This window comes from Pomacea canaliculata, linkage group LG10, assembly GCF_003073045.1.
Source record: "Pomacea canaliculata isolate SZHN2017 linkage group LG10, ASM307304v1, whole genome shotgun sequence".
Lineage (NCBI taxonomy): Eukaryota > Metazoa > Mollusca > Gastropoda > Architaenioglossa > Ampullariidae > Pomacea > Pomacea canaliculata.
The window spans coordinates 8,034,555-8,048,729 of NC_037599.1; the positions used below are offsets into that span (position 1 = coordinate 8,034,555).

Genomic DNA, 14,175 nt, shown 5'->3' on the forward strand with positions numbered 1-14,175 from the left:
TTTACAGTCTTATACGCTTACAGAAAAAAAAACCAACTGCTGCCATAGTGATTTGGGCAGTCAGCAACCATAAACAACAGCCAAAAGCTACTCTCTCATCTGGTTCACCTTTGTACAAAAAGGCATTTTTTATATTTAAACTGTATAAAAGAAGTAATTCCTTTTGCAAATTTCTGAAAATTACAACTTTAATCAACATAACTTGATGCAAAACATAGATAACTTACAAAATATGCACAACCACAAATGAGTTCTGCTTTAATTGCATCCCTGATATTCACAAACCAAATATGCCTGTTCTACAAGATGTAAATGGACAAACATTTAAAAAAAAAAATCAATCAAAATACAGAATACTGTAAGTTGGGGATAAGGAAAGAAGTAAATTGTGGAGACTTATAAAATATACACGACAAAAAGAAAATGATAACAAAAACTGTAACACCACAGGAGTAAACTTTTCAAACCTGTTTGTACAGACTTTGAGAATTCTCGCTTTATTTGTATCCAGACTTGACTTTCCCATTAGCTCTAAATACTGAAGATTAATGAACAGCTTCAGATATATATAAAAAAAGGTCATTATTTCCTCTTTCAAACCTCTGTCTAAACTGTCTACATAAATACTGACACGACAAAAATATTTTATATTGGTAATATATTTGCATGTTATAAATATGTAACTTTCCCCTACCACCTATTTAAAAAAAAGTTCATAAACATGGGTCAATAATTAAGATTTACTTAATGACTGTTCAGCAGCAGTGTCAAAAGAGCTAAACTTACATGAACAGGGTTATTGAGTAAGCTTGCACAGTTTAGTTTGAATACTGATGCAATAATTTTCATATTATGTAATGCCTTTCATTTTACAACATGTGCTGCTTTACTCTTTGGCCATACAATTCATGTATCTTGTATGAGTTATCAAGAATTACCAGGTGAAGCCATGTAAAACTACAATATACTTTGATTTGACTGAAGAAGAGATCTACATTTAAAAAAATCAAATTTAGGAATTTAAGCAGTGTAAATAACAGTAGTTGCGTAGGTTGAGCTATTGATGGAATAATAGTTGGTAGGCTGATGAGTAAGTGTTTAATTTTTTCTCAGATCAAAAAGCATCAAACATATGAAAAGCATATGGTTTTGTAGATATGCTCAGCAAGGCTTCATTCATTTTATTTGTTTTAGTCTTTCAGTGGGGTGCACAGCTAGGACTTGAATTAATTAGGGATAAAATCTCATAAAAACTTACACTTTTTAAGAGGGAATAGAGTAGAAAGCAGTTCTAAAATCAATTTGTTTTTGAAAGACATTCTGGCTTCATTTGCATTAAAAACTAAAATGGGGAAGGCAGGACATTAACAAAAAACGTTCTTTCTCAAAATCCAAGAAAAGTGTATTCATAACAATATATACAGTGGACCATACTGCTCAGTAAAATACAAAGCAGCACAGTTGTGTGTGCCATGATTTGTTAATGAGCCAAGAACACATACAGTTCATACAGATAGAAGAAGCCAACAGCCATTTGTAAAGAAATGTTTAAGTATAGAAGGTAAATCAGGTAGCACTTGGCATCGTGCATAAATCTCAGCTAAACCAAATGTATTTTGCCCTGGATTCTGGGGAACTAACATCTATACCAGTGAAATAAAGTTAGGATGATCAGGTAAAGATTGGCACAAAAAAGCCCTAATAGCTCAATTATAGTTGTTGAAATTGCCTACTAAGCTACACACAGAGCTTGTTCACATGTCTTGCACAGATTTACTTCTCTACTATGTCTCACACAATGCTGTCTATTTTCAGATTTTAGTACCAACTGAAAGCTTTAAACATGCCACAAATTAGTCCAATATTTCACACGAGCAAGCAAAGACAGTATCATTTGTACTACCAAAATAAACCATTCCAAATTTTTTTTTTTTAAATTCCAATTTTTCTCCTGTGCCTTGTGTAAAACTAAGATATTTGTCAGCATGAAGTTTAGAGAAGAAATGATATCAACATCTGATGTACATAAGAGCGTAAAATCTTTCTATTGCTCTCTCCTATATACATATTGTTCCCTCTATACCCAACCCGCTTTCCCTCACTACTAACATAAAATTTGATCGACCAACAAACATCCAATAAATATAAGAAAAAATGCTCTTTAAACATAAATAAAAAAGGAAGTTTTCTCTTATGAAATTTAGCATATACAGAATACAGTAAGTCCTAAAGAAAATCAACTTAGAGGCAGCACTATATCATATTCTTCCACTCCTATACTAAGTTCAGTTACAAATAGGGTGCAAATAAGGATCAAGGCACAACATCAGTTTCCAGGCAAGAAATGTAAACTTGGCTTTTGTATCAACCACATTCCACAGTAACAGGATCCCGCTGAAATCTCCCCCATAAGAAATGCCATAAGCCAGTTTCAAGATTGCACTTCAGGTTACCACAAGAGTTTTCAGATACATATAAAATGATTCTTTCCTATCAAAAACCTATTTTTAAAAAAAGTTATATATCCACAAAGCTACATAGTTTTCAAAAGTATTTTGAATCTTTGTCATCAATTGTACAATAATTAGATATCACCACACTAGTCAAACCAAAAGACATGTTTTAAAATTTTGTTAAGTTTTACAGCAACAGTTTTACACATAGCAAAAATTACTGCAAGATAAGGAAGCAGCTAAAAACTTTGTACATCCAATATCAACATCTTCCTGGTGGTTAATAAGAATAGTTAAAGTATATAGACACATCACAACATCACATCACAGACAGCAACATAAAACAATTGCTAAAAACTGTTAAATATGAATAAGGTGGATTCTAAATGCATACAAAAGGATAAATTATGAGGAAAAGGCAGTATCACTATGCATAAATCATTAGGAAACAGTACGTACCTTGCTACCACTTGAATTACATGGACTGAAGGGTAGAATAAAAACATTTCCAACATGCATTTTTCAACAGCATCTTAACATACACGTTTTGATCCAGCTTAATAAATAATAGAAAAGACTTTCAAAAGACAAGCAAGTTGTTTTGCTGTTTTATATAATACACAATAAATAACCATGAAACAATGCATTCCTATATTGTTCCAAGCCTAACAATAATTATAAAATAGGGCTAACATTGAGGAGCACAATTTAAAACTTTTTACAAGGAAAGCAGAATCTCACCCCATCTTAAAAGTTAGAGATGCATCATGATACAATCATCTTTGATGAAGACTGCCTTCACTCTAATCTATATTTTCTTCAGTTTAGCATGCACTGAAAATTTGCAAGGTATACATGACTCTACAAACTCAAAACTGGATTCTCCTAAAACTTTAAGGAGACATCCCAGATCACAGCAATTGTTTAAGATAAACAGCAGTGAAGAATTGCAAGCCACAACAGCATTGATTCTAGCCTTTTAAATAATGAAACTAATACAATGTGCTTGTTACTTTGTGTGGCTATAAAAATGCTGAATTCATTTTGCAAATATATGCAGGAATCAACATGCATCATCATGAAAAAATTTGTTTAGGGCTTTTGCTGGTAATTATCATGCAAGAAAGTACAAACAGGACGAGCCTCCTTGCAAACTCACACCTTCATGCACATTTGCACAATCACTATTGTCCATCTACTGCAGGTTCAATTACTATACTGGATACATTCTCCTCCATCCACTGAATGTTCTATTACTGTATTTGGATGCATTCTCTATCCAATGCACAATTATTTATTGTATTGGATACATTCTCAAAGCAGTTAAGATGATGTTTCCATTTCTCCCTTGCCTTCGCCATCAACTGACTCTGCCTCTAATACTCAGTTGTTCTGATTCCAAGAGGGAATGAATTAATTGATGAATGTGATGAACAGCAAGAATACATGGTTTGGTACTATCTGCTTTAAAAAATATTATGGCTGGAACAGCAACACAGTACTACAAAGTAAAAATAGTAGCAGCGCCTAACCCTTGAAAGGATCAGCTCTTTCAAAGTAATGTCATGCAAACATTTGCAGTTTCAGGTTCTCAGTGCTGCAGCAGAGAATTACAGCTTACAACAGCAACCATTGGTCCCAGACTTGAAATTTAATAAACAGAGTTATCATTTGAAAAATTGTTAGATTAATTAAATTAGGGAACCAAAGTGTGACCATCTTAAATGCATTGAACATCAACATATTTTTCTTGGCACAAAGTCAGTGAGAATCTCTGCAAGGAGAAAATGAAAAACACAAGTATCAGAGTCACATTAATCAGGACCGGCTCCCTTGTCTTGAAATTATAATTGCAAGCTCACGTGTATCAGGGTTTGGCAGTTCTCTCTCTCTTGATTATTGTAAGGCTCTTACAGTGAAGGGCCAACAAGTGCAACATATATTAACAGTAATGTTAGCCTCAATAACAACATAAACCACCATTTGTTGTGGCATAATAACAGCAAAGCTGTCCACAGAAACGAATCAGGAGGGTTTTCAATAAGAAAGCAAGCTTGTCCTCAACAGTTCTGAGTACCTACATACCATTATTTTCCACCTTACAGGCAGACATCTTCACCACAGAAGATCAAAGGGAAGAATGTGAATCATGCACACCTGTCCCTCTTTCAATCTTCTTTTTCCTTTCAGAGATATTTAAAGGGCTGTTCAACAATTGTCAAGAGTGGACACTTCACAAACTATACCAGGCACCCCAGGGTAACAATGAATGCTAACATATGAACCACTGGTTCTCTTGCAGTCTCTATCATTCTTATACCATTTTCCCTTCTTTTTTTATAATTCCATTCATGCTAGGTTTGGTATTTAAGGTGTACCTTTTAATCACTCGCAATACAACTTACTTCACAAAACATCAGAATTTGGTTTTTAAAAAATCATTTGGCAAACAAGATCACGCAGCAATTATTTTTGTGTGATGTGAGAGCACACTGTAGGTCCTCCGGCACTCCACCACTCCAAGAATGTCTCAGCATATCAAATATGCAAACTTTAGGGCTCCTTCCTCCCTACTCTTGTTATACCTGTTCATCTTTAAAATTCATAATCTGAATACTGCTAGTACACAAATTATGTAATGAAAACAGATACAATCTTTTGTTTCCCAACAAAATATCCTTGTTCCAATGATTCCTATAGGTTTCACAAAAAGACATGAAATACTGTGTAGGTGGATCCAGGGTGAGTTTTTTTTTTTAAATGTTATGATTCCTGACTGTTTTCCTTCAAAATGTGTGTGTCAGGAGAAGATAATATGGGTGAGTCTTGATTGTCAACATTAGAAATTAACAGCTTTGAAGGTGAAAGGTCATCACATTCATTTAATTCATCTGCATCATCATCATCCTCATCATCATCATCATCGCCATTGACATCTGGTGTAGAGTCTTCTTCTGTGATTTCAGGGCGAGACTCTGCCTCATAGCCACTGTCCCCATTACCTTCCACCAAACTATTGTAGTTGCCATGAGATTCATCAGCCGACGGGCTATTGTCTTCTGGTTTCTGCCCAAAATAATGAAGAAAAACCAGAAAAATTAATCTAAAAAAACGATAATGGTATCATTAATTTTTAATTAAGAATCCAGGAATATTTGCTTCTTTGTTTTGGCTTATGTTGGCTGCTGACTGCAGCAAACTAAAGTCACCAATGACATAAACCATGAGGAAGAAAAATCCATTCATAAAAATTGTATTAAAATTTCAAAAAATTATATTTCTGTATTTTGCCTCCCTTTCTTTATAAAATTGAATAAGTCTGCATCAATAATAATAATAATAAAAATTAAAGACTGAAAATCTTTCATGAAATAACAAAGCATTATGCCGACAATGGAAATCTCTACTCTTCCAGAGACTGAGTGGGTTGGTATGGTTAGTTTCATGAACTAATATTCCTGGACTGCTGGCAGATGATTTTTTCCAGTTAACTGCTAAAAGGAGGCATGAGATGACAAAGCTTCCGGTTTATTCACATTTCAGATTAACTACTTAAACGAGGCATGAGACAATAAAGCTTCCGGTTTAGTCACATTCTTTGTTATGGCTCGCCAAGACAAACAGCGGATCAGACAAACAGCAATCCACCTATACACATCCATGGTAAGACATACATAGTGACTAGTAAAGGCCAATGTTACATGATATGGCAGCACTAAGCATAAACAATAATGCCAACTCAAAGCAAACCTGATGTATGAACACAACACAGCCATGCTATTCAAACATGCAGCCTACCTTAGAAATGTATGAATGTGTATGAAGTCAGTAAGAAGCACTATTTTGGTAACATAAAAACTACTCACTGAGGATGATATAGCATCCTTCAAAGATATAGTGGGGTGCAATTTCTCAGCAATCTCAGTGCAAGCTACCACTTTCCCAAGTCTAGATGAATACCCCCTCAGTCTCCACCCCCCACTTCTTCTGTTTTCAAGAACATCAACAACCACCATGCAGGCACTGAAATAGTCCAACTTGTGAGGTTGTCTACAGAAAAGCCTTTTTAACACATACTGCCACTCTTCCATTAGCTGTTGCATACCTATGTATAATCCTGATGTCTGTGCTGTTGACCCCTTTCTATGCATGTTGCTGTTTGTAGATGTGTATCGATCTTTAGAAATGTAGTGGGTATTCACCCAGATCCTGATAAATAGCATTCTCAGTTTTACTCATTAGAAAAACTGCACCCCACTAAAAAATAGAGTCAGCATCTGAACATTAAAAGATATACAAGGACAATCCACAGCAGTTCCTCCTATATGCCAAATAACTAACGAGCATTAAAAGCTGAACACAAAAGCATTAATTTGTTGACATTCAACATTAACTCATTCAAAATTAACATCGAAAATGATGTTTCAAAACATTCAAATGCTGATACAAGCAAATATCTATTTGGTGAGCACATATATACGGCTGCACAAATTTGAGCATAGCTTGTAGATTATACTATGAATGTTTATATAAGTGTCTGAATTTTATCCCTATAGTCGCTGCACTTTCTTTTGTAGCATTTTAATACAATTACAAGTTTTATAGTGAAACTAGACAGTCTATCAGCATTTGGATGGAAATTTTAAATACTCAAAATTCTGTTCTGAGTAAAACCTTGAACTTCCTAGAATTTTATCTGACATTCTATGAAACTGCGCCCTGTCTCTCATTTTTAATGTGTTTAAAGCAAAAACTACTTCAAGCATCATGTAAACATGCACAAAAGCTCAACTGTACTGAAACTCAGTATTTATTTTCTTCTTGTGGATTCCTGTTAACCCCTTTAAGCTCATCTGAAGACTTATAAAGTGTTGTTATACAAACCTCTTTTTCATCAGTATTTTTCTCCAGGAAGCTACCAACATGTGAATCTTCGTTTTCATCCACAATACGTGCCAAAAGAGGAATGTTGAAAAATGTTATATCTGCCTATGAGAGAAGCACAAACAAAACATCACAGCTAATACAAAGACTAAACATGCAGTTCTATGCAAACTATTTAAAGCAGACACCATATCACTCATTTGTGTGCTGGTAAACAATCATCTATTCTTTCACAGCTCTGAGTAACTGTCAACACAGGAAAAGCACTGGTTCAGCAACCACATTCAATCCATGTTGTTTGTATGTTTAGTTTCTCAACAAAAGTTTTAAGAAAGTCTTGTGGTTGTTAACCAGAATCACAGATAATGCAGTGGTTAATAAGATGAAAAAAATGTAGTAATATGAAAATGGGAGACGTATAAACAACATGCACAAATACACTGAACACTTGACAACAGAATGTAATCAAACATGGTCACGACATTTTGCCACTGGTCTTTCACCCTTGAGATTCTATTCAGCCATCTCATCAAACAACTGGTGATACATTCTACAACAATAAAATGTTTAAGCAGTGCTGAATGCTTACAACAGAGAAAATAACATCAGACATAGACACTATAGAAACATGAAAAAACATCCAAGTTTTTACATAAAGCATAAAACTTAAATTCAATGTACTGAGAAGGAAAACTTCATCATTACACTTTCAAATGTTTTAACGTATATACAAGACCAAAAGAAACAAAAACAAAATTTCATGTGATCATGACTATCAGACTCACATAAGTTAGAGGAGCGCGATCAGTCTGAGGATCCCATTGCGAGTTTTCCTCTCCACGGGGTTGCCTCAAAATTTCCTCCTTAGAGTCTGGCCAAAACAAGAGCCAAAAAGTACATGAAACACAGGATACAGCAGTGTTTTTAAATTAATCTTTTATTTTCACAATGATATCCAAAATTGTAATAAGATTTGAAGATTTTTTAAAATTTTATCTAACAAATTCTTGAGAGAATGCAGAAGCAGTGTTTTCCTCTTTGCAGTTCTCATACTAAGCAATCATTCATATGAATGAGTAATATAGTGTTTAAGCATTGTGCTTTTGCTTGTTTAAAGAAGTACTAAAATAATCCTCTGATACAGTAATATAGTACCAAGATTTTGTGCTTGCTGTCTTCTCTCCAGCTCTTCAAGAACTTCTGAAATAGATGATGCTGGCCGTTGTTTTCTCTTGTTGAAAATGGGGTTGATGTAGTCGGAGTCTTCCATTTTGCCCTAGTGAAAAGAAGCAGATTTGTCTCATTTTACACCTCTGTCATAATAACTACAAGTAAATTAAGGTGACCAGACGTCCCGCTTTAGGCGGGACAGTCCCGCTTTTGACCTCTTGGCCCCCCCTACTCATCGGGCGGGACGTCCAATGTCCCGCTTTCTGGCTTTCTGGCAAGTCCATCAAATGTCCCGGTTGTCTTTATAAATCACTTTTTTCGGCGTTCTTTGACGGTGACGACACCATCATCGGCACGTGTCCCGCTTTCGCCCCCGAAACATCTGGTCACCTTAAGTAAATAAACTTTGACTGTTTTTTCCTAAATAGATTTGAAGATTGATTAAAAAAAGGAAGCTGTCATTGTCTCTCTGGCTGGATATGAATTCTCTTACTTTTAGGAGACTGGGTTAATACGATGAAGATGAGCCACTCAAGCATCATTTATTTACATATCTTCAACAAGAAGGGCTACTGACACTGGTATTTGGTAGGCCTACAATGTGTTATCATTGTCACTGTTTTATTGTGGTGTTTGTTTAGAGTAAAAAAGACAATTCTATGCATTTATATATTTTCTACTGCACATGGATGGCTATTATGTTTGTTAATATTTCAGATGCAAGCTGTACATTGCTGTCACGGACTAGTCCGTGCCTCCAGTGTTTCTTCACCTGGTATGGTAGAAAGAGGTGGAGGGGAGCAGGGTGGAGTAGCCCGCCCTGTGTGTCGCCCCTCTGCCATGTAATTGTCAACAGTGTAAGAGAGGACGGATGGAAGGTTGAGAGCGAGATTGTCCTGTTGGAAATCGTGGGTCGCTGGACACCACGTGTATTTCGGGCACCACGTGAGTTGTGGACCTCGTGAGCGAGGCATGAAGTGCTCACCCTGATCGAGTGGGGTGTGACAGGAGTGTATATATAGACGAGAGTTGAAAGCCTAAGGGGGGCGATCTTTGGATTAACACAGACGGTGTGTAAACGTGAAGAAGCTGTTTTGGAAGTTGCTAGCTGGAGCAAGGTGTGTCGTGAGACAAGAAACGAGTGGGACCAGAGAGTCTCGCTGCAGTCTCCAAGAAGCTCTGCGATTGTCTGCGGAGAAGTGAACTCTACAGCTGTGTGCTGGGAGTGAGGCGCCGCTCGAGACGGCTAGAGGTTGGACAGCCGGAGTCGGTGCGACGACGACGACGACACCTGCAACTGGAATGATGGTGGCCCGAGTAGAGGAACCCCCCCACCATCCCAAACAGCTAGAGAAGGCCTGTCTTCAGCAACTCTACAGGAGGAGCGAGGACAAGAGCCGCCGAAAGGAAGTCAGCAGAGACCTGACTACACTGAAGCAGGTGCCGAAGGACTGAGGAACCCATCGTCACCCACGTGGAGGGGACCGTGAGTCATTCATACTCCTTTGAAGAATGATCAGGGTAAGAGCCCATGTTTGAACTGTTTAAGAAGACAGAGACACTGTGAGAAGCGAACTTGTAGGGTTGGACATTAGTAGTAAGTAGTGGTGCATATGCACCCTAATTACTCCTTGATTTGTGTTGCCGAATATTTGTGCACGTGGACCTTTCGTGCGATTTGAAAGGTGCTCTTTAAGACGTATCTTCACCAGTGCCTTGTTATTGACAGATTGTCGTAGCTACCAGTGGATTTAAGTTAACAATTGTGGAAACTGCTGTTCTCCTGTGTATGCTTGTTTATGTCTTTATGTGTATCAGTAAAAGAAACGTCCCAACCTGGAAGTGATCTCGTGTTTTTCGTAAAAGAATGCGCAAGTCCGACGTCAGGTCGTGACAATTGCAAATCTGAAAGTCCATGAAGTACTGCCGTATTTCAACGCATCTCCCTTTCAGGAAAGTATCACAAAGTATATTTCTCATTTTATGTATGAAACAAGCTAGATAAAAAAAAATATGAAACCAAATTACTCACAAAGCTTCCACTATTCCTGTTGTTGTGGTTTGGTGCAATAGTCTCAGTAGTATCTGTAAAACAAATCCACAAATAGACTTTTTTTTTCTTTAAAATGGTATTGACTTACCACTCCCCCTACCATCCCCATTCCAGATAAAAATATGATGGCATGCAAAACAGAATGAACTACCTGCATTCAAGACACAATAAATTGAACAGAAAATGCAAATAGGTCTTTGCAACAAGATATTCATTCTGCATTTATGACACAATGCTGCTTACATTTTGGACCTAAAATAGCTGTTATCATGCTGAACTCATCCAGTTTAGCAAGATGATCAGGAGGAACTGGGCTGGATGGTACAAGGACTATATCATGATGATTGAGAGGCTGCTTAAGCTCTATGTCTTCTTCCTTGTTAAGATCATAATGTCCCCTTCGCTTGCGCAGCAGAAGCAGTACAATCACAAGTGCTAGCAGAAGAATGCCTGCTATCACCAACACTGCAACAACTGATAAGGTAGGAAAGAAAGAAAATGTCTATAAATTTTATCAACTGCAATTTTATAAAGTTTCTATGATTAAAAATTTCTTATTAAAAAAATGATCTTAGCTTCACAAGACAGCTGTACTCTCTATGTTTCAGTTGTGATGCAAGAACAAGTCTTAGAAGCCTAAGTTTAAGGTCACCCATAAATAACTTACCAACTGTTACACCATCAACATTTGTTCCTGAGCTCATAGTAATCAGGGCTTTGGTTTCATTATGCCCTAAGGAAGGGTGAGAGGTTGTTACTGGTGTTGGTGGAACCACAACTGGTGGACTTAAAGTCACCACCTCTGCTGGTCCAACATCCCATGCAGGCATTGTTAGCTTCTGAGAAAATACGAGAAAGCAGTATTTAGGTTTTTAAATATCCTCTCTGGAAATCAAATCATGCAATAATCAAACATCAAAACACCAACATCAATAATATTATTTCACATGACCATAAAATAATGAACAGTAAAAACAGGACCTAACTGTTTAATTTGGCTTGTGAAATCAGGTAAAAAACATGTTATTTGAAATAGGAACCAGAACCAACAGTACACTGCTTCTGATAGATGACTAACAAGACATTCTTAAATTCTAAACTTATGTCTGCTAAAGTGCAAAATATTTTCACCTGACTAAGCAGGATTATTTCCCAAATTCTGAGTGAGTAAACACATTTCCATTCATGGGATGCAAGAATGGAGTAAAAGATCAAAGCTATAAAGTTGTCATTGTTCATGGATATGGACCCTAATTAACATACTTTTGGCTCTCTCACTGGCTGTAGCCTTGTATCTATGTGTATTCATGATAGCAGCCTCTTTCTGCTTAAGCTATTTGTAGGTTTGTTATACCGAGAGTGGAATGGAATTAACTGTTTAAAAACAGAATTTTGAACTGAGCACAGACCATAAGAAAGAGACTGCATGGTCTGGTATAATGTTAAGCGTAATGCATGCAGGGCAACTTGTAGTATAGTGGCTTAAGTGTTTCTCACCACAACCTTCATGACCTTACACTACCTTAAAAAAGGTGTGTGCTTGTGCATATATGTGTGTGTATGTAAAGAACTTTGAGCCTGGCTGGTGCTGGGGAAAGGTGTTATATAAAACTAAAAGACAAACCATAATGTCAATATCAAAGAGAACAGGTGAAGATTGACTGCCTGTGGGAGCAGATTTGGTAAGAAACCACAGTCTGCCTGGTATGAAATGCCTAGCTTAGTATATACTTGTTTCACATGTTAATTGCATGTTTTTCCACAATTCCTCAGTGCGCAATTATAGAACAAGCTTGCTTCATCACAAGTTCCTTTAATTTAGTAATTAAATAATGCCAAATTGTATCTGTTAGCTTATCTCATTTACCTCATAATTTTCAGTTGTAATGAGAGAATCCAGGGATAAGTCAGCAGTAGAGGTGTCAGCCCATGCCGTGGCAGAACAGCTGGTCACTTCTGGTCCAATTACACTGACATCTTTTTCATTTAAATGCAGATCTTTAAGTGTACGAATCTTTATGTGTTGACTTGGTGAAGGAGTGAACACTGCATCTAGATGATAACATTTAAAATAAAATTGGATTTAAATTTTTTAAAGTGCATTTAGGTGCTATAGTTAATTTTATCTTTTGAGGAATCTTCAAGATTTATGACATAAAAGAAAGAAAAATAATAAGGTACCACAAGACCACAGAAATTGTTAGAAGAATATCTCAAAATGATTAATGAGCTATTGTGCTTAAAGTTTGTGTATGAGATAGAATTGCATGAAATGTTTCACAAGATCCTATTTTTCAGTTCTTGAGATATGAATGAACAAAAACAAGTACTTGAATCCTAGAAGGCTCTATGTTTCTTAGTGAGGCCAAACTATGGTGATAAGTATATTAATTGTAGCAGGAAGAGGAAAACAAAACATGTTGATATGGATCAAGTCATTAACAAGAAAAATGCCTGGAAGGGTTGGAAGGACAGACATACTTGATATACATCCTGTGAAGTTAGCAATGTTCTCAAATTGATTTTCATCGGGAACAAGGCCACCTATAAAGATGGTGTCAATCTTGTCAAGGTCATAATGGGGATAACCAAACTGTGCTTTTCTGATTCCGTCAACCTGCAACAAGGTAACTTATTGCGTAAAGTCTGTAAGGAAATAAATTGTATAATGAAAAGACATACATACAATGCTGTAAATGATTTGTTACTAGAACATGGGCATAAATACTGGGATAATCTTATATTTCAATTTAGCATCATATCATACAAACACTAACACTTAATTGTAACCTCACAGTTCTGTTAGACTGTGCCACATTAACCACTTCTAGTTGATATATTGATTATAATAAGGAAAATGAAATTAATATGATTAAAGATGTAATTTTGAGACAAACATTTCTGCTGGCTTAAATTCGTCTTTCGAGTTAGCAGCCATTACATAAAACTTGGCCAAAAACACAATAAATTACACATTAGTAACTTCTGTCTAAATTAAATAAACAGTTGATTCTATTAATGTATTGTTAGGTATCATGAAAAAAGTGGATTCTTCCACTACTTCCTTAAACATAAACAGCTCTTACACAGTAAAAGGGGTACTATCTGAACAATAACCAGGGATCATCATCCACAAAACAACAAGCCATTATTAACCAGACGACATCTTTTTTAAAGTTCATTTGCTGAATAACCTATAAGTGTTTCTTTTCTTCTCTAGAATGATTTATATAACATATTCTCACTTTATTCATGGGGCATGTGTGCCCACAAATAACACTTTATGGTGGAATCTCCCTCTGTAGAATTAAACTTACCAGCCCATGTGACTAGACTGCAGCTTAATTTATGTTATTTTCAACCTTGCAAAAATTGTGTGCATGTGTATGTGTTGGGGGAGGGCCCCATTTCATGAATTTAAAATATGGGTGCTTGCAATTTCCCATTTCTAAGGAAATGCACAGATATGCATAATGCACATAGATATTATTAAATGTGCTCAATATCAGCATTCTGATATAAAAAGATGTTCATTTAAATTTGAATTATTACTATAAAATTAGTTTGCGCTAAAGATAATGAATAAAAACTGCTCATATCTGTTAATTAAAAGGA

At 36.1% G+C, this 14,175-nt stretch overlaps 1 protein-coding gene across 1 annotated transcript in view; it reads right to left on the reverse strand.

Annotated features, from left to right (window-relative positions):
- Nucleotides 1-125: 125 nt before the first annotated feature.
- Nucleotides 126-14,175, reverse strand: part of LOC112573675 (contactin-associated protein-like 5) — a 51,301-nt gene continuing 37,251 nt past the window's right edge. Inside the window, 9 exon segments of the mRNA XM_025254245.1 lie at nt 126-5,519; nt 7,338-7,442; nt 8,123-8,208; nt 8,493-8,613; nt 10,540-10,592; nt 10,804-11,034; nt 11,228-11,399; nt 12,428-12,612; nt 13,042-13,177. Of these exon segments, the coding sequence (XP_025110030.1) occupies nt 5,217-5,519; nt 7,338-7,442; nt 8,123-8,208; nt 8,493-8,613; nt 10,540-10,592; nt 10,804-11,034; nt 11,228-11,399; nt 12,428-12,612; nt 13,042-13,177 (1,392 nt within the window). The 3' untranslated portion in view covers nt 126-5,216.